Genomic DNA, 26,933 nt, shown 5'->3' with positions numbered 1-26,933 from the left:
ACATACCCTAAGAGATACCATTTCTCACCTACAAGACTGACAAAACACAAAAGTTTGATAGCAGACTTTGTTGCTGAGATTTTTCATACCTTTTTGGTGAGACTGAAAAATGGTACAACCCCTAAAATTCTAGATGTATTTACCCATTGGTCTAACAATCTCTCTCTCTCGCTCTTTTTTTTTCTTTTTTAAGAATTTCTTTCTTTTGTTTTTTTTTTTTTAAGACTTTATTTCGAGAGAGAGAGAACAAGCAATGGGGAGGGGCAGAGGGAGAGAAAGAGAGAAGCAGACTCCCTGCTAGGCAAGGAACCTGACTCAGGGCTTGATATCAGGACCTGGCAATGCATGCTCTGAGCCAAAGGCAGTTGCTTAACCAACTGAGCCATTGGGGCACCCCTAGCTCTCTTGTAGGAATCTTCTTTCAGGTTCTCTTACCCATCTATGAGGAAGACATATATTCAAAAGCATTTAGTGTGGCATTTTTTATAATAAAAAATGTAGGAATGGCAATGTAGGACAAACAGTGGCACTGCCAAGTAAAGTGGAGTATTATGCAGCTGCAAAGATGAAGGTACTAACATGGGAAGATCTCTGGGATGTTGTTACATGACAAAAAGTAACCTGCAGAAGAGTGTGCAGACTCCTTTGAACTTCCATTTGTATAAAGAAACACCAAGGTAATATACCTGCAGAAGAGAGCCTTGGAAAGGGAAGGTGGGACCTGGGTAGGAATGGGATTTCTCAGTGTGTATTTTTTTTTTTTCCACACATTTTAGATATTTGAGCCATGTAATGTATTATGTATTCAAACATCATAATATAAAAGAAACCTCTAACTTTAACTTCACAGGAATATACCGAGTTCCTTGATTAAATAAGCCTGATTTTTTAAAAAAGATTTTATTTATTTAAGCCTGATCTTTTTTTAAAGATTTTATTTATTTGACAGAGATCACAAGTAGACAGAGAGGCAGGCAGAGAGAGGAGGAAGCAGGCTCCCCACCAAGCAGAGAGCCCAATGCGGGGCTCCATCCCAGGACCCGAGGACAAAGGCAGAGGCTTTAACCCACTGAGCCACCCAGTGGGTGATTCTATTAAAAACCTGTAAAGCGGTAGCCACCCGAGTTAACTCTTCCTAAAGCAAACTGCCCTCTCAAGAAGGGAAATTGTCGGGGCACCTGGGTGGCTGCGTACTTGTGATCTCTGTCAAATAAATAAATAAAATATTAAAAAAAAAGGCAAATTGTCTGTGTCTGATGGTAATTGGAAAAAAATTAAAAATTAATTTAGGAGTTCCCTTTCTTTATCCTCTAATTCCTGTGGGGAGGATTAGTGTCATTACAAAGGCTTTGCCACCCACAACAGATGGGCTTTGTTTTTTTTTAATGGCAAGTCTGATCTAACTTCTTCAGAAGCTTGTTTGATCTGAAGGGAAATTAGTGACGTCCCTCTCAGGTAGTCCCCGAAAAGAACAGAAACCATAAAAGGAGGTTCTGGGGCACCTAGGTGGCTCAGTCAGTTAAGTGTCTGCCTTCCGCTCAGGTCATGATCCCAGGGTCCTGGGATCCAGCCTTGCATTGGGCTTCCCACTCAGTGAGGAGCCTGCTTCTCCCTTTCCTGCTGCTCTCCGTGCTTGTACTCTCTCTTAAAAAAAAAAAAAAGAGAGTGAGAGAATCTGTTACCAGTGGGATGCTGAGGAAGAATCTGTGGGGGCTTTTCACTTGGACGGTTTCCACAGGTCGTTGGGAAGACCTTATTTTGTTACAGTTTCTTTCCCCATGTTTGGCCAAATAAAACTTGTATGCTCTCCTAGATACACTTACAGCAGGTACTGTCTTCTGCCTGCCACCAGTCTGCTTCCTCCTGAATTCCCTATTCTGTAGCTCATCCAACAGCCCACACCTGAGACACCTGTAGACCATCCTGAGGAGTCTCTTCCAACACCACTCTCACATTTGGCCAGAGTTCTGGGGAAACCACTCAGTCATCTTTTCCATCCTTAGCCCTGTGACATAGTTCAGTATAACCATTTGTTGTCTATGTCTAATCTTGTTTCCTTCCAGCTGGTTTCCAATTTTGCTTCCAGAACATCATGCTAAGTGACCACTTTGATTGCATCACTCTCTATACAACCCCTCCCCCTGAAGATTCCTGCTGCCCCGGCCCCCGGCAGGGGAGGCATGGCATGTAGGGCTGGGACTGAGGCCTGTGCTTTGCCCTTCCCCGCTCCAGAACCGAAGCAGGAACTAGTCTCGAAGCAAAGAAGGGACAATGGGCATATTAACACAAAATGAGGTCTTGTGGACCATCTGGAGCTTGCCATGCATGATCTCCCCAACACTTCCGCCACCTCCTGCATGTGCTGGGCTTTTGTCATTGCTACACTTCTGCTGGAGCACCCCTATAGCGCTCCTCTGCTGGCTTACTTCTGCTGAGCCCACAAAATGCAGCTGGGACACTGCTTACTTTAGGAAGATTTCTCTGACGCTGTACTTTTCTCCAGTTGAATTTAGATGCCCCTTTTTTGGTTCATTTCTTGTAACAACTTAGGTTTTATGCTAGATATTGACACAATTGTTTATTTCTCTATCTGGCCACCCAACTAGCCACTCAGTAAGAAGAGAGACTACTTTTTATATATTTATTGAAGTATAGTCGACACACAATATTTTTGGTTTTTAATTTCTTTAAAAATTTTAGTTAACATATAGTACTGTATTGGTTTCAGAGTAGAATTCAGTGATTCATCATTTATACACAGCACCCAGTGCTCATCACAGCAAATGTCCTCCTGAATACCCACCACCCATTTAGCCCACCCCCCACCTCCCTCTGTTCAACCCTCAGTTTGTTCTCTATCTTTAAGTCTCTTATGGTTTGTTCCCCTCTTTCCTTCCTCCCCACTCCATATGGTCATCTGTTTTGTTTCTTAAATTCCACATGAGAATGAGATCATATGGTATTTCTTTCTCTGGCTGACATATTTCACTTAGCATAATACCCTGTAGCTCCATCCATGTTGCTGCAAGTGACAAAATTTCATTCTTTTTGATGGCTGAGTAAGATTCCTGTGTGTGTGTGTGTGTGTGTACACACCACCTTTTCTTTATCCATTCTTCAGTCAGTGGACATTGGGGTTCTCTCCATAGTTTGGCTATTGTTGACAATGCTGCTATAAACACTGGGGTACATGTACCCATTCAAATCTATATTTTTGTATCCTTTGGGTAAATACCTACTAGTGCAATTGCTGGATCGTAGGGTAGTTCTATTTTTAACTTCCTGAGGAGACTCCGTACTGTTCCACAGCTTGCATCCCTACCAACACAGTAAGAGGGCCCTCCTTTCTCCACAACATCGCCAACCTCTGTTGTTTCCTGTGTTAAGTTAAGCTATTCTGACAGCTGTGAGATGGTGTCTCATCATGGTTTCAGTTTGGATTTCCCTGATGGTGAGTGAGGTTGAGCTTCTTCTCATGTGTTGGCTGTTTGGTTGTCTTCTTTGGAAAAATGTCTATTCATATCTTCTTCCCATTTCTTTACTGGATCATTTGTTTTTGGGGGTGTTGAGTTTAATAAGTTCTTTATAGATTTTTGGATACTAACCCTTTATCAGATATGCTGTTTGCAAATATATTCTCCCATTCCACAGGCTGCCTTTTAGTTTTGTTGACTGTTTCCTTCACTGTGCAGAAGATTTGTTTTTAAAGAGTTTATTTCTTTATTTGACAGAGATCACAAGTAGGCAGAGAGGCAGGCAGAGAGAGAGGAGGAAGCAGGCTCCCTGCTGAGCAGAGAGCCTGATGTGGGGCTTGATCCCAGGACCCTGGGATCATGACCTGAGCCAAAGGCAGAGGCTTTAACCCACTGAGCCACCCACTGCCCCTGTACAGAAGCTTTTTATCTTGATGAAAATCAAGTGGTTCATTTTTGCTTTTGTTTCCCTTGCCTTTGAAGATATGTCCAGTAAGAAGATTCTGTGGCCGAGGTCAAAGATGTTGCTGTCTATATTCTCGTTTAGGATTTTGTTGGTTTCCAGTCTCACATTTAGGTCTTTCATCCATTTTGGACTTATTTTTGTGTATGGTGTAAGGAAGTAGTCCAGTTTTATTTGTTTGCATGTTGTTGTCTGGTTTTCCCAGCACCAGTTGTTGAGGAGGCTGTCTTTTTTTCTATTGGATATTGTTTACTGGTTTGTCGATTAAATGACCATATAGTTGTGGGTCTGTTTCTGGGTTTTCTATTCTGTTCCACCCTACAAGGTTATTGCAGATTTGTTGACTATATTCTCTATGCTGTACCTTTCATCCTTGGGATTTATTCCGTCACTGGAAGGCTGCACCATCTACTCCCCTTCACCCATCCTCCTACCGCACCTCTCTGGCCACCATCAGTTTGTTCTCTGTATTTATCTGTTTCTGCTTTTGCTTGTTCATTTATTTTGTTTTCTTTTTCCTATTCCATATATTCATATAATATTTGAATTTGTACTTTATATTCATATGATATTTGTCTTTGCCTGACTTCACTTAGCATCCGTGTTGTTGCAAATGGCAAGATTTCATTCATTTTTATGGCTAAGTAATATCCACTGCAGAAATATACCACTTCGTCTTTATCTGCTTTGTTGGTGGATACCTGGGTTGCTTCCATGTCTTGGCTATTGTAGGTAATGCTGCAATAAACACAGAGTTGCATATATCTTTCCAAATTAGTCTTTTGTTTTCTTTGGGTAAATATCCACTAGTGGGTTTACTGGGTTGTTCGGTATTTCTCTTGTTAATTTTTTGTGCAACCTCCATACTCTTTTCCATGAAATCTATGCCAATTTACATTCCTACCAACAGTGCATGGGGGTTCCTTTGTCTCCACATCCTCATCAGTGCTTGTTGTTGTTTTTTTCTCTTTTTGATTCTAGCCATTCTCACTGGTGTGGGGTGATATCTCATAGTTTTGATTTGCATTTTCCTAATGATGAGTGATGTTGAGCATCTTTTCATGTGTCTGTTGGCTATCTGTATAGAGACAACTTTTCATATCCGTATCCTAAGCTCTTAAATACAGTACCTGTGTATAGTAGGTACTTAAAGATAATTAATGATACAGTAAGTGTGTTGATAAACGAATGAGGGCTCCATCACATGCAAGAAACTTAGTATAGTGAGAGATGCATTAGAGTTGAGACTTTGAGCGTACATAATTCCCCTTCTTTACAGTTCACTGTTGATCAGAAAGGAAGTTTTGAGGGATGCCTGGGTGGCTCAGTCAGTTGAGCTTCTGACATTTGGTTTCGGCTTAGGTCATGACCTTGACGTCCTGGGATTGAGCCCTGTATCGGGCTCTGTCCTTGGTGTGCAGTCAGCTTCAGATTCGCTCTCCCTTTCTCTCCCCTCTGCCTCTCCCTCTGCGCTTGCACACGAGCACTCTCGCTCAAATAAATAAGGAACTTTTTGTGTTTTAGCATCCCTTCCTTAAATGTTTATTCTTACTGTTAATATACAGGAATAGGGTTAGGTAGCCACAGAGTAATCTAAGAAAAGGCACTTTAGAGAAGAACTAGTGATAGGTAAGACCAATGTTTTCTGATATACTAGAGGAACTTTGTGTTAAAGCAAGTGGGTTGTGACTTTTGGCCATTTCTATGTCTTCTTTGGAGAGATATCTGTTCATTTCTTCTGCCCATTTCTTGAATGCATTATTTGCTTTCTGGGTGCTGAGTTTGATAAGTTCTTTATAGATTTTGGTTACTAGCCCTTTATCTGATAGGGCATTTGCAAATATTTTCTCCCATTCAGTGGCTGTCTTTTGATTTTGTTGACTGTTTCTTTTGCTGTGCAAAAGCTTTTTATCTTGATGAAGACCCAGTAGTTCATTTTTGCTTTTTTTTTTTACTTGCCTTTGAAGACGTGTCTAGCAAGAAGTTACTATGGCAAAGGTCAAAGAGGTTGCTGCCAATGTGCTCCTATAGGATTCTGATGAAATCCTGTATTACACTTAGGTCTTCTATCCATTTTGAATTTATTTTTGTGTATGGAGTAAGAAAATGGTTCAGATTCATTTTTCTGCATGTGACTGTCCAATTTTCCCAAAACCATTTGCTGGAGAGACTATCTTTTTTCCATTGGACATTGTTTCCTGCTTTGTTGAAGATTAGTTGACCACAGAGGTGAGGGTCCATTTCTGGGTTCTCTGTTGTGTTCCATTGATCTGTGTGCCTGTTTTTTTTTGCCAGTACCATACTGTCTTGATGATTACAGCTTTCTAATAGAGCTTAAAGTCCGGCATTGTGATATTATCAGCTTCGATTTTCTTTTTCAACATTCCTTTGGCTATTTGGAGTCTTTTGTCATTCCATACAAATTTTAAGATTATTTGTTCCAGCTCTGTGAAAAATGTTGATACTATTTTGTTAGGGATTGCATTGAATGGGTAGATTACTCTGGGTAGCATAGACATTTTAACAATATTTGTTCTTAAAATGCTTAACATGACCCAGCATCCGAGACAAATTAAAACCACAATGAGATAGGACCTCACACCAGTCAGAATGGATAAAATTAGCAAGTCAGGAAACAGCAGATGTTGGTGAGGATGTGGAGAAAGGGGAACCTCTTAGACTGTCGGGAATGCAAACTGGTACAGCCGCTCTGGAAAACAGTATGGAGGTTCCTCAAAGAGTTAAAAATAGACTACCTTATGACCCAGCAATTGCATTACTAGGCATTTACCCAAAAAATATAAGCAGTGATCCTTAGGATCATGTGCACCCCAGTGTTTATAACAGAAATGTCCACAATAGCCAAACTATGGGAAGAGCCCAGATGTCCTTCAACAGATGAATGGGTAAAGAAGATGTGGTGTGTGTGTGTGTGTGTATATATATATATATATATATATACATACACACACACACACAATGGAATATTATTCAGCCATCAAAAATGACATGGATAGAACTAGAGAGTGTTAGGCTAAGTGAACTAAGTCGGTCAAAGAAGGACTGTTATGATGATTTCACTCATACGTGGAATTTAAAAAACAAAACCGGATCATAGTGAAAGGGAGCACAAAATAAAATAAGATGTAATTAGAGAGGGAGACAAACCATAAGAAATGCTTAGCTATAGGAAACAAACTGAGGGTTGCTGGAGAGAAGGTGGGTGGAGGGATGGAGCAAATGGTGATGGGCATTGAGGGCACATGCTAGCATGAGCCCTGGGTGTTTTATAAGACTGATGAATCACTGACCTCTACCTCTGAAACCAATAGTACATTATAAGTTAATTAATTGAATTTAAATAGATAAATAAAATTTAAAAGCATAAAAAATAAGTTAAAAAACACAAACAGAAACATAAAGCAAAGGGGTTGAACTAGTTTATGTCTGAGACTATTCCCAGCTCTCAAACTGTGTGATTTTATACCTATGTGGCTGCCAGATACCAGGATAGAAATACAAATGACACACATTTGTTGTTCATTAGATATTTTAACCTTTGACCGTGGATAATTTTTAAAAAATCTTATTTCACTTGTGCTTTTGAGTAATGACTATATATGAGTGTACTTGTGTGTTTGCACATATGTATATATTTGTATGTGTATAGGCTGGGGGCAGTTTATATATCGTGAATTGTTTATAACCTTTGCCCATGTTTCTACTACAGTATTTTAAAAAAACAACTTGTAAAAGATTTTTTTATATATTAAGTATTCTCGTTCTTCATTATAAATATTAAAAGTATTTTCTCAGTTTGCCATTTGTCTTCCTAAAGGCCTTTCTCATCCTACAATTGAAAAAAATATTTGTCTGCATTTTTTCTGGTACTTTTATGGTTTCATTTTTTCCTCAAATAAACCCTTCTAATCCATTAAGAATTCAGTCTTGTGTACGGCATAAGATAGGAATCTGGCTTTATTTTTTCCAGATGATTAGCCAATTCTTCTAACACCATTTATTGAACAGTCTATACCTCTTCCACCTAATGCACGGTTTTATATCTGCCAATGTGTTTCTTCTTTTTCCCTCCAGCTGAGGAGTGACTGGGTCTTCATTTCTGGATTAAAAAGTAATAGTTCCTTGGCCTTTGTGAATAGGGGAAATCACACAGTGTGGAGAAAAAGCACGTTGACCCTTTAAAAAAAGTGGTCATATCTTTGTATGTTATAAATTAGGGTAGTCTGTTGGTCAACAAATATCCTCAGATCTCTACCTATTAGATACATGGTACCATTGTATTTCCTGACCATTCTGGCTAGCTGAGGCATGACCAGTCTGGCAAATTTTGAGTGGACATGACGTGTGTTAGTTTGGGGCCAGAGCATTTAATTGCTGGTGTGAGACTTTCCAGAACCCGTCATGTTGGATGGTGGCTGCCCCTTCAGTCTGGATCACTGAATGACTACGATGAGAAAAGCTCTCCTGTCCTCACTACCAGATATAGTGACCAGTAAATAAACCTTTCTTGGTATAAGCCACAAATATTTGGAGGTTCTTTATGTCAGAAGCATAACTTGGCCTATCCAAACCTATGGAGTCTCTTTCAGTATTTCTGTTTGATTTCTTTGTCATCAACTGAACCCCCACTAGAGAGTTTTCTAAGGAGAAGGTATTCTTTAATATATAGTGATTGACACAAAGGAAAACTAAGGCGGTTTTAGAAAAAAATAAATGAAATAATAACTTCTTGTTTAATTTGTGGGGTAACTTTGATTTTTTATCCAGGTAATCTGGAGCTCTCATAATGTTTGCCAAAGCAACGAGGAATTTTCTTAAAGAAGTTGATGCTGGAGGTAACCTGATTGCAGTATCAAACTTGAATGACTCTGATAAGTTACAACTTCTAAGTCTGGTGACCAAAAAGAAGAGATTCTGGTGCTGGCAGAGACCCAAGTACCAGTTTTTATCTGTCACCCTTGGAGATGTACTCACAGAAGACCAGTTTCTGAGTCCAGGTAAGTGTCTTTGGGTATATTCTACAGTTGGTTCCTGAAAAGATGATGATTCATCTTCTAGGCACATGGTGTCGTGAATGATCAATTGTAAGGTGAGACCTTACAATGAATTCGGTTTCTTTGCATACACTCTTAAAGACATTCTTCCCTTCCTCCCTCCCTTTCTTCCTTTTTTTCTTTCTTTTTTTTTTTTTAGATTTTATATATATTTTTTGGAGGGAGGGTAAGGGACAAAGAGAGGAAGAGAGAATCTCAAACAGACTCCCCACTGAGCACAGTGCTGGAGGTGAGGCTCGAACCCACAATCCTGAAATCCTGACCTGAGCTGAAATCAAGAGTTGGACGCTTAACCGACTGAACCACCCAGGTGCCTCAAGGTACCCCTTTTTAAAAATGAACAAAATTCTACAGGCCAGACAAGAGAAGTTATAGCTTAATTAAAAAAAAAAATTGCAGTTTTGAGTATTAAAATAATACATGCCCATTGTAAGTGTTGTGGCCGCCCAGCATAAATAAGATGGATCTGTCACCCAAAATCTGATTTAGTGTTGAAGTTGATGATGCCACTATCCATTAGAAGGGTGTGGAAAGTTTTGTTATTCACATAAGGGAGCTTTCTGGTGAGAGCAGAGCAGTCAGGCTCTCAAGCTAGTCCAAAAATAGCTAGAGAAGAGGGAAGGTAAAGAAATAAAATTTCTGTGTAGCACTTTGTATGATCTAGAACTGTTCCTTTTATCAGAAAATGACATTGTTCTGGCCGAAACCCAGTGGACATATTGAGCACGTGCTATGTGCCAGGCTCTGTGTTATGTGATTTACGTACATCAGCATGTAACAGAATCCATCAGGAAGGTGGTATCTCCAGATCACAACTGAGAAGATGGAGGTTCAGAGAAATGCGTGGTTCAGAGAAATGTGTGGTAGCCAGTTCTTCTAGGTAGGGATAGTAGAATAGTGATTAAAATCTCGAGTTCTTAACCAGTGTTCTGTGCTACTTCCCAACACATTTCCCAAAATGTTTGTATTCCATAAGATATAAATAGGAAAAGATTTGGGATTAAAGGCATTTAAATGGTTGTCTTATTTTTGGTGGTGGTGGTGACAGAGATGATTCTCTATTTCGTAAATTGTGAAGATAGTGATTGATGATAACTTCTCAGCCCTTGCTGAGGAATGGTTTCCTTGACTGAAGTGAAGGAAATACAGGGGTAGGTGGCAGTGAGTGGATGGAAAGAAGTCTTGCAGACTTCAGACGGACTTGAATCTCTTAGAAGTACAGCCAGGAGCCCAGGAGAGCCTTGGGTCAGGGAAGTGGAAAAAGCCAAGTGTAAAGTTCCTAAGAGGCTCTAAATACAGTTATATCAAATGACAATGACTGACACTATTTTTATGGTGGTATTTGGCTGGATTAAAACTGAGAACAGTAGAAATCTGGAGATAAGAGCAGGGGGCAGTTCTGAGGTGAGATCAGCACGTATTTATCTTTGGTGTCCGTATAAGAATGGCAGGTCTTGAAGGCAATGTGTGGGTCCCCTGGGTGTGACCAGGTGAGGAACACAGTAATTCCCAGAGGACTTGACTGAAGCTGGGACACCTGGATGGCGGGGAGGTGGCATTTTCCCAAGTCTGAGAAGCCAGAAAGGGCGGGCAGAGTTCCTGGAGCTTGTCTGTCCCAGGACAGTGTTTGAGTGAGAGGGAGGCAGGGAGGGACTGACTGTCTGAGGAGAGATAAGGTATTGTATGATAAGGAATGAAATGGCTGGGTAGAGGTCAATGTAAACAGGTGAGCCTGGATGCCTGGGTGGCTCAGTCAAGCCTCAGACTCGGATTTCAGCTTGGGTCCGGAGCTCAGGGTGGTGAGATCCAGCCCCCAGTCCATCCTGCATCCCTGCTGGGGGTGGAGCCTGTTTAAGATTCTCTCCCTCTGCCCATGCTATCGCTCTAAAAAATAAATAAATAAAAATAAAAAATAAACAAGTAAGTACGGGAAAGGAAATTTTTTCATAGAGATGGTAGTGAAGGCCAGGGGGATGTCCTCCTAGACTGGTGGGTGGGAAGGGGAGATGCCCGCGCTCCACAGGGCTGAGTAAGGCAGACCACTCGAACATGGGTCAGGAGCAGAACTGCTGTTTTCACTCTGCTTCGGTGTCCTCCGCATGCGGTTCCTTTACAGTCTTCACACATTTAAAATATTCTATTTAGGAGCACCTGGGTGGTTCAGTGGGTTAAGCCTATGCCTTAGGCTCACGTCGTGATCCCAGGGTCCTGCGATCGAGCCCCGTATCTGGCTCTCTGCTCAGCAGGGAGCCTTCTTCCCTTCTTCTCTCTCTCTGCCTGCCTCTCTGCCTGCTTGTGATCTCTGTCAAATAAATGCATAAAATCTTTAAAAAATATATAAAATATTCTATTTAAAAAAATTCTATCTGAATAGTGGTTAAATGGATGCTTGCTTTAAAGTTTTTTTACTTATTTATTTTTAAGTAATCTCTATAGCCATTGTGGGGTTAAACCTCACAACCCTGAGATCAAGAGTTGAGTGTTCTGCCGACTGAGCCAGCCAGGGGCCCCAGGATGCTGGCTTTAAACTTGTTAAACTCTTCAGATACTTGTGGTACCTGTCTACATATGTAAATATTGGAAATGAAAGACGAAATAAACAAAAACAGCACCCAATAGAGCCCCCTGGCCACCAGCCCCATCCCTCTCTCAGTCAGTACCTCGGGGTGCTAGCTCCATTTTGGTTTGAACATATACGGAGCATGGCTGCCAACTTTCCATTTTGAATGGAAATTCAAAATTTTTTTCCTGTGGTTTTCCATAGGATTGGGAAGGTAGGTGACCTAAGGCAGCTAGGTGGCCAAATTATCCTCAGACTCCTTTGCCTGTGTCATTCACTCCAGTGGTCGTGGAGTCGGACTTTGTGAAATATGAGGGCAAGTTTCAAAACCACGTGAGCGGGACCATTGAGACGGCACTAGGGAAGGTCAAGCTGAATGTTGGAGGCAAAGGACTTGTGGAAAGTCAGTCTTCTTTTGGAAGCCTGAGGAAGCAGGAGGTGGACCTGCAGCAGCTCATCAGAGATTCCACTGAGAGGTAATGACAATTCTGTTTGGCATTTTGGATTTGACACGTATCTCATTCAGTGGGACCTTTGTTAAAAGGGTGACAGATGGGAACTTTGCCCCAAAGCAAAGTTGCTTTGATTGAGTGTTGGGTTGAAACTTTCTGAGAGCTGATCCTTTTAGCCTGGAATTTCTTCATTGTTCTTAGCTGGAGTGAGGAGAAGTGGAAAATATTATTATTTTATTTTTTTGATTGAAGTGTAATTGACATATAATGTTGTATTAGTTTCAGGTGCACTACATAATGATTTGTTATTTGTCCCTATTGCAAGATGAACACCACATCTATCTACCACCATATGTAGTTGTAAATACATTTTTTCTTGCGATGAGAGCTTTTAAAATGTATTCTCTCGGCAGCTTTCAAACATGCAGTATGACTGACTATAGTCAGTGTGTTGTATCTTACATCTTTCACAGCTGAATGTTTGCACTTTTCCATCGTTACCCATTTTATGTACCTCCACCCTCTTACCTCTGGCAACCACTAATCTGGCCTCCGTATCCATGAGCTTGTTTGTTTTGATTCCATATATAAGTGAGATTGGGTTCTTCTTGTCTTTCCGTGTGGTTTATTTCACTTGGCATAATCCCCAGCTCCATCCATGCTGTTCCAAATGGCAAGATTTCCTTCTTTTATGTGGCTGAATACTACTCCATCGTGTATGTGTTAAGTTAGCTACCTGACTCTATTCCAGGAGTGTCCAAGAACTCAACTCAGTGCTGGTACTTTCTGCCTACAGATAGTATCAGCTTCATAGGGTAAGGGTTCAGTCCTAAAAAGACTGTCCTCCACCCTCAGTCTGTGTTGGATGCCAGCAGCAAGCCCTGGCTGTTCCTTGTGCTTCTGACGATGAGGCATGCAGGTTGGAGATTCCCATGCCCCCATCCTTGGACTTCAGATGTCCTTCACAAGTCCAGGTTGTCAGCTATACTTCTGACCAACTGGCTAAAAATCAGATTCCGTGACCCGCTCCTTGAGTTCAGTTAATTTGAAATATGAAACATTTTATATAGGAGATCACTGTTTTATTACAAAAGGATAATAACTCAGGAACAGCCAGGTGGAAGAGATGCATGGGGCATGGTATGGGAAAAGTCATGGAGCCTCCCTGCTCTCTCCAGGTCACCACTCTTTCCAAATCTTCATGTGTTCCCCAATCTGGAAGCTCTCTGAGCCCCATCTTTTTGGAGTTTTATGGAGGCTTTATTACACAGTCAGAATTGATTACACCCTCATGGACCATTTGGTGATTGATTGAGCCTCCAGCCCCTCTCCCCTCCCTAGAGGTTGGAGTCGGGGTACTGAAAGTTAAAACCTTCTAATTACAGGTTGACTCCCTAACCAGCCCCCATCTTTAGGTTACCTCAGGCTTTCCCAAAGTCACAACATTAAGATAACAAAAGACACTTTTATTGCTTTTATTGCAGGAAATTCCACAGGTTTTAGAAGCTCTGTGCCAAGAACTGGGTTGAAGACCAAATATATATTTCTTACTATAAACCACAATACAACATATATATATACTATAATTCTTTATCCATTCATATATCCATGGATGCTTAGATTGTTTCTATATTTTTGCTATTCTAAATAATGCTGCAGTGAACATCGGGGCACAAATCTTTTTGCAAAAATGTTTAAATACTTGGCATAAGTACGCATAAGTGAAAATTCTGGATCGTATGGTAGTTCTATTTTAAATTTTTTTTTTAAGATTTTATTTATTTATTTGACAGATCACAAGTAGGCAGAGAGGCAGGCAGAGAGAGGAGGAAGCAGGCTCCCTGCTGAGCAGAGCCTGAATTGGGACTCGATTCCAGGAACTTGGGATCATGACCTGAGCCAAAGGCAGCGGCTTAACCAACTGAGCCACCCAGGTGCCCACTTCTTGTCTTTTTGATACGAGCTATTCTAACAGGTAGGAGGTGATATCTCATTGTGGCTTTGATTTATATTTCCTTTTTTTTTTTTTTTTAAGATTTTTATTATTAGAGAGAGAGAATATGAGATGTTGGAGGGCTAGAGGGAGAAGCAGACTCCTCATTGAGCAGGGAGCCTGATGTAGGATTCGATCCTGGGACTCCCACCTGTTTCCACCTGAGCTGAAGGCAGACACTTAGCTGACTGAGCCACCCAGGTGCCCAGGTTTGCATTTCCTTGATGAGTGATACTGGGCATCTTTTCATGTGGCTATTGGCTATTTGTATGTCTTCTTTGGAAAAATGTCTACTCAGATCTGCCCATTTTAAAAATTGGATTTCTTTTTTCTGTTGAACTGTATGAGTTCTTTATATATTTGATATATTAACTCTGTATCGGGTATATGATTTGCAAATACTTTTTCCATTTAGTAGGTTGCCTTTTCATTTTTGTTGATGGTTTCCTTTGTTGTGCAGAAAGAAGTATTTTAGTTTGATGTAGTCCCATTTGCTATTTTTCTTTTGTCGCTTTTGCTTTTGGTGTCAGATTCAAAAACTAATTGCCAAGGCTGATGTCTAAGAACTTACCATCCATGCTTTCTTCTGGGAGTTTTATGGTTTCAGGTGTAACATTAAAGTCTTTAATTACTTTGAGTTAATTTTTGTGGATGATGTAAGATAGTAGCCCAGTTTCATTCTTTTGCATATGGCTCTCCAGTTTTTCTAATACTATTTATTGAAGAGACTGTCCTCTCCCCATTTTATATTCTTGGCTTCTTTGTCATTAATGAAATGACGGTATGTGCATGGTTTTATTTCTGGACTCTGTATTCTGTTCCTTTGATCTGTATGTCTGTTTTATGTCCAAGTCTTAATGTTTTGATTAGTGTAGTTTTGTAATATAGTTTGAAATAAGACAGTGTGATATCTCCAGCTTTGTTCTTCTTCCTGCTACTCAGGAGTTTTTGTGGTTCTGTTCAAATTTTAGAATTTTTAGAGTTTTTTTTTTTTTCTTTCCTGTGAAAACTGCATTGGAATTTTGTTAAAAGATTTTATTTATGGGATGCCTGTGTGGCTCAGTTGGTTAAATGGCTGCCTTTGGCTCAGGTCATGATCCCAGCAAACTGGGATTGAATCCCACTTTGGGCTCCTTGCTCTGCAAGGAGCCTGCTTCTCTCTCTGCCTCTGCCTGCCACTCTGCCTGTGCCCTCTCTGTCTCTCTGACAAATAAATAAAATCTTGAGGGAAAAAAAAAAAGATTTTATTTATTTATTTTACAGAGAATGAGAGACAGAGCATGAGTGGGGAGTGTGGGGAGAAGGCAGAGGGAGAAGCAGATTCCTTGCTGAGCAGGGAGTCCAGCAAGGGACTTGATCCCAGGACCCTGGGATCATGACTTGAGCTGAAGGCAGATGCTTAACCAACTGAGCCACCTAGGAGCCCCAATACATTCAAATTTTGATGGGAATTACATTCAATCTGTAGGTTGTTTTGGATAGTAGGGACATTCTAGTGATATTCTAAACCATGAGCATAGAATATCTTATTATTTATTTATTTTTCAATTTATTATTTATTTTAAAGATGTTATCTCTGTCAAATAAATAAATAAAAAGTAGGCAGAGAGGTAAGCAGAGAGAGATGGGGAAGCTGGTTCCCTGCTGAGCAGAGGGCCTGATGCAGGGCTCAAACGCAGGACCTTGGGATCATGACCTGGGCTGAAGGCAGAGGCTTTAACCCACTGAGACACCCAGGTGCCCCTTTTTCAATTTATTTTTATCAGAGGCTTACAATTTTCAGTGTACAGAATATTCATCTCTTTGGTTAAATTTATTCTTAGGTATTTTCTTCTTTTTTATGTAATTATAAATGGAATTATTTTAATTTCTCTTTTGGAATGTTCATATCTATGTATAGAAATGCAGCAGACTTTTGTGTATTGAGTTTGTATCCTGGAACTTGGCTGAATTTTTTTATTAGTTCTAACAGTATTTTGGTGGGGTTTTTAGGATTTTCCGTATGTAATATCGTGTCATATGCAAATAGAAGTAGTTTTATTTCTTCCTTTCCTGTGTGGTGGCATTTTATTTCTTTTTCTTGTCTAATCACTCTGGCTAGGATTTCTAGTACTATGTTGAATAAAGTAGAGAGAGTGAGCATCTTTGTTCCTAATCTTAGAGATAAAGCTTTGGATTTTCACTGTTGAGTGTGGATTTTCACTGTGAGCTTATCATATATATGGCCTTATATTGAGGTATGTTCCCTCCATATCTACTTTGTTGAGAGGTTTTATCATATAGGAATATTGAATTTCATTAACACTGCTTTTTCTGCATCTATTGAACTGATTGTATGATTGCTATGATTTCATTTTGTTAGGGTAGTGTATCACATTGCTTGATTCATGGATCTCAAACCATCCTTGCATAGCTGGAGTAAATCTGACTTGATCATTATATATGATTCTTTTAATGTGATGTTTTCTTCAGTTTGCTAATATTGTGTTGAGGATCTATGCATCTATGTCTATCATGGATATTGTCCTGCATTTGAGCCCCGCATCAGGCTCTCTGCTCAGCAGGGAACCAGCTTCCCCATCTCTCTCTGCTTACCTCTCTGCCTACTTTTTATTTATTTATTTGACAGAGATAACATCTTTAAAATAAATAATAAATTGAAAAATAAATAAATAATAAGATATTCTATGCTCCTGGTTTAGAATATCACTAGAATGTCCCTACTATCCAAAACAACCTACAGATTGAATGTAATTCCCATCAAAGTTTGAATGTACTGGAGCTCCTAGGTGGCTCAGTTGGTTAAGCGTCTGCCTTCATGATCAAGTCATGATCCCAGGGTCCTGGGATCAAGTCCCATGCTGGACTCCCAGCTCAGCAAGGAATCTGCTCCTCCCTCTCCCTCTACCTTCTCCCATGTTCGTTCTTTTTTAAATTGAGGTGTAATTGACATGCAACATAGTATTAGTTTTGAGTGTACAATATGATTCCATATTTGTATATATTGTGAAATGATCACCACAATAAGTCTTGTTAACATGTGTTACCCAACTGACCTATAATTTTCTTTTCTGTGATATTCTTGTCTGGTTTCAGTACCAAGGTAATGCTGCATTTTAAAATGAATTTGGAAGTGTTCTCTCCTTTTCTGTTTTTTGGATGAGTTTGAAAAGGATTGCCATTCTTTAAATGCATGGTAGACTTCACCACTGAGGCTCTTTGGTTGACTTTTATTTGTTGGGAGATTTTGATTAGTAATTCAGTCTCCTTATTAGTAACTGGACTGTATAGATTTTTTATTTCTTCCTGATTTAGTCTTAGTAGGTTGTATGTTTCTAGGTGTTTATTCTTTTCTTTCAGGTTGTCCAGTTTGTTGGTGTATAATTGTTCATTGTACTGTCTTAAGATCCTTTGTATTTCTATGGTATCATTTTGAGTATGTCTTCTCTTTCATTTCTGATTTTATTTATTTGAATCCTCTCTTCCCGGTGAGTCTAGTTAAAAGTTTGTCAATTTTGTCTGTCTTTCTAAAGAACCAGCCATTAGTTTCATTGATATTTTCTATTGTCTTATTAGTCTCTATTTCATTTATTTCTGCTCTCATTTTGTTATTTCCTTTCTTCTATTAATTTGGGGCTTTGTTCTTTTTCTAATTCCTTGAGGTGTAATGTTAGGTTGTTTATTTGAGATTTTTCTTGTTTCTTGAGGTGTAGACATTTATTGCTATGTATTTCCTTCTTGGAACTTTTGCTGCATCCCATTAGTTTTGGTGTATTATATTTCTGTTTTCTTTTGTCTCAAGATTTTTTTTTAATTAATCTTTTATTCTTTCACACATTGGTTGTTCCATAGCATGTTCTTTAATCTCCACATCTCTGTGAATTTTTCAGTTTTCTTCTGGTAATTGAATTTAGTTTCATACTGTTGTGCTCTGAAAAGATTCTTGATGTGATTTCAGTCATCTTAAATTTATTAAGAATTGTGGCATAACATAATGGTCTATACTAGAGAATGTTCCATATGAACTTGAGAGGAATGTGTATTCTGCTTTTGGATAGAATATTCTATATATATCTTTTAAGTTCACCAGGCCTAACATGTCATTTAAGGCTGATACTTCCTTCCTGATAATCTGTCTGAGATGATCTATCCATTGATGAAAGTGAGATATTAAAGCCCCATACTATTATTGTATTGCTGTCAATTTTTTTCTTTAGGTCTGTTAATATTTGCTTTATGTATTTAGGTACTCCTATGTTAGGTACATAAACATTTACAAATGTTATATTCTCTTGTTGGGTTGACTCCTTTAACATCAAATAATGCTCTTTGTTTTTTATCACAGTCCTTGTTTTAAAGTCTTTTTTGTCTGCTCTAGCTAGCTTAGCTTTCTTTTGGTTTCCATTTATATGTAATATCTTTTTCCAGAACTTCACTCTCTCTATTTGTGTCTTTATATCTTAAGTGAATCTCTTGTAGGCAGTATATAGATGGGTCTAGAGTGTTTTTTTTATCCATTCAGCTACTCTGCATTTTTATTGGAGAATTTAGTCCATTTACATTTAAAGGAAGCACTCTATTAGCAATAATTGTGCCTTAGATAAACCTCATAATGCCTCATATGATACTGCCACTATGCAAAGCTTAAGGGAAGCACTCTAAAAGAATGTTACTTCAGGCAAATATCTACTTTTTAAAAAATGTTATGCTATTTATTAAATGCCAATGATGAGAATGCCAATGAGGAGAATGCTATGACCTACATTTTTAAATATTGATATCAGAAGCAAGAAAATGACAGTCCCGTCTGGTTCCTGCTAGCTTTCTGATTAGGAAAAGAAGAAAGCAAATTAGGGGCTTTAGCAGAAGAGCTGGTTTTCAACTAGGAGATCTTGAAGAAAACCCCACAGTTATTCCTTGCTTAGCTTGTAGTAAATTCTTTTTAATCCATATAACTCATTCTTTTTACCTTATGTCTATTGAACAGTTGATAAGGAATTTTGTTGAGTGCCACTATGTGCCATGTACTGTTCTACATGTTTGGGATGCTGCAGTGACCAAAATGCCAACATTTCTGCTGTTTAATCTAGTGGGGAGAGACACAAAATGTACAACTCAGTGCAGTATATACTAGGTTGATGGGGATTGGTTTTATGGAGAAGAATATAGCAAGAAGGGCGTGCTAGGAATGGGGTTTATGATTTGAAAAAGTGGCCATAGAAGGCATTGCAGGGAAGTTGGCCTCAGTGCAAAGATTTGAAGGAGGACAGATTCAAGTACAGGGGTATCCTGGGCAAGAGTGTTGTGGGCAAGGGCCAATGTGGCTGGAGTAAGTAAGCTGGGCAGGAGAAAGGGAGGCCTGGGTGGGTAAAAGGAGTGGATGGCAAGTTCTACAGGGACTTGCAGGCTGCTGGAAAGACTTCAGCTTTTATTCAGAGTGAGATGGGAAGCCACCAGAAGAATTTGAGCAAGAAGTGACATGGTGGGACTCATTTTTTAGAGGGATCTTTATGGCTGCTGATTTGAGAAGAGAGTGGATGAGTGGAAGCAGGGAGTCCAATTGAGAAGTTTTTGCAATCATCTTCACAAGAGCTGATGTTTTCATTTGTATGTTAACATATGTGTATTTTTCTGTGTAGTTTTATCTCCCTTTTTCTATCTTTCATTCTTTTTCTTTTTACTCTTGTTCATTTAAAATAGAAAATGCAACTCCAAATGAAGAGAAAACTCACTTGCATTTGTATATAGGTGGTTTATTTTCACTTTTCCAACATTTTTAGGATTATATGAAATAAAAAATACATTCACTCATTGAACAAAATTATGTTTAAAAAAATTAATGAGTAAATACTACCATAAAAGTCAAGTATCAAGCATTTAGTGGGTGGATTTTCTATAGACCTTGAGAACACTGAGGCAACTGCAGTCTTCAAAGCTTATTCACTAACCACTGGTGCTTAATGGACTTGAAAGACCTTGGCCATTATTCACTTCCTCCTAGTACTTCCTAGGACTCTAAGACTCTGGCAGGAATCTCCCTTTGGTCAGAAAAATTTAAGCTCTTTCTGATGATACTGGGTGGAAGGGACAGCCACCTCATTCTGTGACAGTCATAGTCTTTATTTTCCTTTCTCTGTGGCTTTTTTCTTTGCTAGGGAGGCATTTTCCTTTTCTACTACAATACTTTGGGATTCACCAGAAACACATCTGTTGTTTATCTGAAAATAAAATTTATCTGGGCATCATCTATTTTTATTTGCTAAGTTTGGCAAATAAGGAGGAAGGAGTACAGGTGGGCTAGGAGTGTCCAGGGGCCTCTGATGCTCAGTCATCAAATCTCTCTGGTTGAGCCCCTTTGGGAAGTTTTGTTACTTCTATTTTTTTTTTTTTATTTTTAAAGGTTTTTTTTTGTTTGTTTGTTTGTTTGTTTTAAGATTTTATTTGTTTGTTTGACAGAGAGCTCACAAGTAGGCAGAAAAGCAGACAGAGAGAGGGGAAAGTAGGATCCCTGCTAAGGAGTGAGCCTGATGTGGGGTTCAGTTCCAGGACCCTGAGATCATGACCTGAGCTGAAGGCAGACACTTAACCCACTGAGCCACCCAGGTGTCCCTTGTTACTTCTTTTGTTTTATTTATTTTTTATTTTTTTATTTTCAGCGTAACAGTATTCATTATTTTTGCACCACACCCAGTGCTCCATGCAATCCGTGCCCTCTATAATACCCACCACCTGGTACCCCGACCTCCCACCCCCCGCCCCTTCAAAACCCTCAGGTTGTTTTTCAGAGTCCACAGTCTCTCATGGTTCACCTCCCCTTCCAATTTCCCCCAACTCCTTTCTCCTCTCTATCTCCCCATGTCCTCCATGCTATTTGTTACGCTCCACAAATAAGTGAAACCATATGATAATTGCCTCTCTCTGACTTATTTCACTCAGCATAATCTCTTCCAGTCCCGTCCGTGTTGCTACAAAATACTTCTGTTTTGTGACCCAGGTTTGGCAATGCTTTATAATCGTATTTCCCAGAATAGGTTTTCCAAACCCTCTTTGTGATTCAGGTGTAGAAAATGATGCCAACAGGAAGCATATGGAAAGGGGTCAGTGAGTAGAGATAGGAGAAAATATTCGGAAGGGAAAGAAGTTCTTGCCAGAAGTTGTAAGTGGGAAGCCAGGGAGAGAGGAAGGGAAGGAAACAAGCCTCTACTGAGCACCTGCTGTGTGCTAGGCACTTTAAGGCACAGACACAAAGTGTGCATTTACTCTGCACAATTCTCTTCTTTTTCACTTAGGATCTAAGGCTCAGAAGGAAAAGTAACTTGTTTTCAGCCCCTGAGCTCAATTTGGATGCTGGAGCTGGGATTCAACCCAGGATTTCCTGGCTCTAAGTTTCCCATTCTTTCTTCAAAATTGTGTTTAAGTGACTGTGAGGCAAAGAAACTGGCTGAGGTAAAAGTAGCTAATGTTCTGGCACAGAATGGAAAGGTAAAGCATGAATCCAGGTTCCCAGCACAGTGGACTAGACATGTGTGAGCAAGCCCAGCGCGTGGCTAGGCCTGCCCACCTGGAGGAGCTGTACACAGGGATGAGATCACCTCAGGAGGGTCTGTAGAAGCTTGTTCATTGTAGATGTGATGAAGGTGGTGAGGTGGAGGTGAGGAAGAAGGTGGCACTAGGAAAATGGGAAGGAAGACATTTAACATCGAGAAATAGATGAGTCTTCTGACAGAGTCAACTCCTCCTTGTTCTGTTGCTAAGAGGTAAAGGTGAGTTACAGAGGGAGGGGATGGATGGCAAGGGAAGACTCTCCCAGTCATGGGACAGAGATCATGTAGAGCTAATGTTCTTACTTCATGCTGGAGTCATAAATTCTTATCTACATCATCTGCCTATCTTTGGACTCCTACAACATCATTGGATTGATAAGGCGCTGTCTGACATTATGTGTGGCCTTGGGAGAGGTAATTAGTAATGCTTAAGTACTGTACGTTCTTGAGGACTTATTTGCAGTCAATCATTTTATTTCAGGTAATTTAGATAACTTGTCATCTGTGTAAAAGATATTTTAACGCTTAGAATTCAGAGTATTAGCTTTATTGTCCATGAAATGTGTGTACCTCTCAAAAACTTCCTCTATTCTTGAAAAAACGGGCACCTGCATATACAACATTTATCTAGCCTTGTTGAGCGTGAAGGTATTCTACTGGAATTAACCTTCTAGACACCTGGAGCTGACCTCTTTGAATGAGAGCTCTGTTTATCTTTAAATAGTCTTTTTTTTTTTTTTTTTTAAAGATTATTTATTTATTTATTTGACAGACAGAGATCACAAGCAGGCAGAGAGGCAGGCAGAAAGAGAGGAAGGGAAGCAGGCTCCCCTCTGAGCAGAGGGCCCGATGCGGGGCTCGATCCCAGGACCCTGGGATCATGACCCCAGCCGAAGGCAGAGGCTTTAACCCACTGAGCCACCCCGGCGCCCCTATCTTTAAATATTCTTGATGGAAAACCACGCTACGATAGATCAGGGACTTCTTTTTTAAAAAATTTTTAAATGGAGAATACCATGTTTATTGAGACATTTTCATAATGATTTGGATTCATGTTTTATTCTTTCTTTCTTTTTTTTTTTTTTTAAAGATTTTATTTTTTTATTTGACAGAGATCACAAGCAGGCAGAGAGAGAGGAGGAAGCAGGCTCCCCGCGGAGCAGAGAGCCCGACGTGGGGCTCCATCCCAGGACCCTGGGATCATGACCTGAGCTGAAGGCAGAGGCTTTAACCCACTGAGCCACCCAGGCGCCCCCATGTTTTATTCTTAAGATCATCACTATTTTGTAATAAACTCTCATTTTTCTGCCTTGTCTCCCATTGTCAGCAGCTGTCTGTTGCTGCCTCAGGTATAACCACCACACCCCACACCATCTCTGCCTCTGATCTCCTAGGGTCTTGGAGAGGTTTATTTCTGATAAATAACTTCTATAACTTGCTATGTCACTTCTGCCTCTGGTCTGTTTTCTCAGCTGTTGCTGAAGCACCTGGACTAGATGACCTTTGAGGGTTTTCTCCTGGCTAAATATGAGAAGTGAGTGGACTCCAGAGTACACGCATCAGCCCCTTCTCCCTGAGTTCGGGCCCTGGTTTCAGCTGATTTCCAGGGCAGATACCATTCTCATTCTCTGTTGTATTTTAAAGCAAATTCTAGTAAAACAGATTCAATTTCTGAATGAATACCTGATAATTAGAAGTTTGGCTTTTCATTAAGAATTCCAGTTTCTAAATGATGTGCCACTAATATATCATGCCAGCAGTGGTCTGGCAACGACAAGCTTCCATAATTATTTAAAATATTTCAAAATTACACTCAGTCTTAGTGTATCTAAAGACTTCTGAATTCTAAAAGTTTACACACAAAAACTTTTATGTAAAAAAATTATTTTTAAAGATTTTATTTTATTTCTCAGAGAGAGAGAGAGAGCACACATGTGTGCATGCACAAGTATGAGCGGAGAGAGAGGCAAGCGGTCCTTGAACAGGGAGCCCGATGCAGGACTTGATCCCAGGGCCCTGGGATCATGACCTGAGCCAAAGACAGATGCTTAACTGAATGAGCCACCCAGGCATCCCACACACAAGAACTTATAAAAGCTGCTCTTTCTTGCGGCCCACATCTGACCTCTCTAAAGTTCCTACCATAGCTCTCGTGAGCGCGTCCCCATGTGCTGTCTGCTTTTCCCTGATTTAGCAGTGATTTGAGGGCAGGTTTTGGAAGGCCCATGTCTTTCTTAAAGAAACCATGCATTGTGGTTGGAACTGTTTTCCTTCCAACCTGATAAATTTCCCTGCGGCCAGCAGATAGTTGGGAAATCCTTTTGTGCTAGTGTTCAACTCTGCATGGGCATTATTATTTTTCAACTCTTTTTTTTTTTTTTAAAGATTTTATTTATTTATTTGACAGAGAGATCATAAGTAATCAGAGAGGCAGGCAGAGAGAGGAGGGAAGCAGGCTCCCCGCTGAGCAGAGAGCCTGATGCGGGACTCAATCCCAGGACTGTGAGACCATGAACCAAGCCAAAGGCAGATGCTTAATCCACTGAGTCACCCAGGTGCCCCAGGCATTATTATTTTTAATGGAGTTTGTGCCTAACAATTTAAAGACTTCTGGTCACATGTACTTGAAGACCAAAGTCTCCTGAATTTGGTCCTTTCATTTTTTTCTCTTTTTAATTTGTTTCTCCTTCAGGGTCAGCCTTAAAGTAGTCAAAACAAACAAGGGGAGGGTACCCCAAAGTCTGGGCGTGGGAGCAGCCAACAGCATCTCCTCAGGCTTTTCTCTCAGTGTTGGGGGTAGGGGGACTCTAGCCCCATCGTGGAGTGGTAAACTTCAGGCTCATCTGTAAAATGAAAAAAAATTGTGGAAATGTGGAAATATAAAGAATAGTATAATGAACAGTAATATACCACCTCCTCCCACTCCTGGCTTAAAAAAGATCTTTTTCTTTAAACCAAGACCTAGGAGCCATCTGTTTCTCTTTCATTGCCCTGGATTTCATTAATAAAATGGGATTAGTGCTCCCAAGATATTTGTGTGAGAATTAAATGAGAGAATATAAACCAGGCAGGATGCGTGGTAAGTTCGCGCTGCATGTAGTTATCAGTGGGAACACTTTTAGAACTATTGCTATTATAGCTAGCCCCAAACAGAGCTTGGTTATAAACTCCAGGAAAGGTCAGAGCTGTCAGAGGGAAACGTGTGACTTAGCCTTTGATAACAGAGCAGAGAGATGCCGCGTTTCAGAGGAGAAATCAAGTGACGTCCTTACAGACTGAAGTGTAGCTTTTCTGATATTCACATCTTGGAGGAGGCAGGCAGCTTCGGAGTCGCCGCTGGGAACGGACTGTGGGAGGACTAGCGACCTTCAGGGAAGGTGGGAGAGGCTCTGGTTTCTGTCTGTAGCCACAGCCTGGCTTCTTCCGAGATGAGTGTGGACCCAGACACTTGGCTGTGCCACCAAGTCTGGAAAGCAGGAGGCTGTTCTCTGTATGCTTTGTCATGGGAAACACTTGTTCAATTCTTGAATAAAGCTCTACAGAGCCCTTGAAGAACATCAGGAAGATGTTAGTGTGCCTTGTCTTGGTGATCATAGTCTTTGTGAGAAATGCAGCTATGAAGCTTTCAAGGTGTCACCAAGTCCATCTTTTAAAACGATGTCTTTTCTGGGGTGCTTGGGTGGCTCAGTCAGTTAGGTGTCTGCCTGGGCCTCGATTCATGATCCCAGGGTCCTGTGATCAAGCCCCGCATCGGGCTCCCTGCTCAACGGGGAGTCTGCTTCTCCCTCTGCCTCTGTCACTCCCCCTGCTTGTGCTCTCTTTCTCAAATAAATAAGTAAAATCTTAAAAAAAACAAAAAAACAAAAAACAACTTTTCTGAGACCCCCCCAGACCACACCCATTTCTGTGCTCTCTGAAAAGTCAGTGAACTTACTGTTATTATTTTCAAATTATTCTGTCTCCTGCTTTTAATCTTAGTTCTTACGACTGAGGGCTTCTGAAAGCTTGTTTCACTTTCTGTTATTTTTATCCACAGTGTAAATCACGGCCAACTAATAACCCCTCATGTGGGAGATAAGGGTGTTCTGGGGATTCTTTCCAATATTTGGTTCTGGGACTAGTTGTTATTTTTTTTCACAGAACCCATCATGTCCTAGCAGCTTTACTCTGACAGGCTACTTCAGATCTTTTTGGAACTAGGTAAGATTTATGTCCTAAGGAGAAACGCTCAAGTACTATTTTCTTCTAAGATTGGTTGACATTATATTTCATCAAATCCAAGATGTCATCCATTATAAGATGCACCACTATTTGACATATCACTAAGAAAGAACACTGCCAATTAAACCATGTCACCCATCAATTTTAAAACATCCTGATTTCACATGTTAAGATGTGAAAAAAAATACATGTTTTAAGATTGATGAGATGTGGATGAGATGAGATTCAAAACAGGATTGCCTGGAACAAGTCAAGAGTTCAAGTTCGGATGAGCAGATGTTTATCCCACCTGGGCTCTTCACATAGGGTTTGACACCTAGCCTGGAGCCATCACTGAAATTGTCCTCTTCTCTCTCAACCTGCTTCTTGGCCTGACTCCCTTTGAGACGCTGGTTGCTGAGGCTTAAGTCTAGTTGTCTCAGCCAGAAATCTTAGTACCAGACATGACTCTTGCCTCAGCTTCTCGCCCACACCTAGTCTCTGGCTAGTTGACTCTACCTCTTCAGTATCTTTCTTACCTGTACCCATGGCCCTTGCTTCACAACCACTTCCCTGGTGCTGGCCTCCACTGTCTCTTCTGTGGATGTTCATGGAACTTACTAGTGGATGTCCTCGTCCCTGTATCCACTGTCACCCTTCCCAGTGGGTTCTCCGCAGGCAGTGGGTTGGAACGTGTCCCTGCCTGGCTTGTGCCTTCTGTGCCCTCTGTGCTCCCCAGTGTCTTAGGATGACGTCCACACCCCCCTCTGGCAAAGCCCAGTTTTTGCTGTTCAGTGTCCTTTCCCACCATTGTCCCCTCCCATTCTCCAGGCCAGTCCCCTGAACTTACTTCAATTCCTGGGTTTGAGCTCCAGGCTCTTCCTCACAGTCAGGCCTTATCTGAAAGCTCCTTCACTCCTGTCCACACAGATGCACAGAAGGACACAGATTCACCTCCTCTGCTTCCGTCCTGTTCCTCAGATTAGCCCCGCTGCCTTCAGGAGCCATGTCACCCAAGATTCTCCCGCTGGGACACTAACCAGTGCGGCTCTGGGGGGTAACCTAGGTTGTACCTGCCCGCTTCTGTGTCCGCCTTCCTCCCGCCTTCCACCGTCTGGCCCCGCTCTGGCCCTGCACGCTGTCTGCAGCTTAGTGGGCACTGTCCAGCTGACA

The 26,933-nt window shown here is 40.6% G+C and overlaps 1 protein-coding gene across 2 annotated transcripts in view; it reads left to right on the top strand.

The window, feature by feature from the left end:
- The window catches only part of GSDME (gasdermin E), a 73,003-nt gene that overhangs the window by 3,550 nt on the left and 42,520 nt on the right, over positions 1 to 26,933 (top strand). For both annotated transcript variants that reach the window (XM_045062792.1, XM_045062793.1), the window contains exons 2-3: positions 8,725 to 8,954; positions 11,855 to 12,047. In XM_045062792.1, coding sequence (XP_044918727.1) covers positions 8,744 to 8,954; positions 11,855 to 12,047 — 404 coding nt within the window. In that variant the 5' untranslated portion in view covers positions 8,725 to 8,743. The remainder of the gene's footprint in view (positions 1 to 8,724; positions 8,955 to 11,854; positions 12,048 to 26,933) is intronic.

The sequence above is a fragment of the Mustela putorius genome, unplaced genomic scaffold (genome assembly GCF_011764305.1).
Source record: "Mustela putorius furo isolate JIRA1106 unplaced genomic scaffold, ASM1176430v1.1 tig00003845_pilon_pilon_pilon, whole genome shotgun sequence".
In the NCBI taxonomy this organism is placed as follows: domain Eukaryota; kingdom Metazoa; phylum Chordata; class Mammalia; order Carnivora; family Mustelidae; genus Mustela; species Mustela putorius.
Note: the sequence above shows the minus strand (reverse complement) of the source record. Positions and strands in the feature narration are given on the sequence as shown.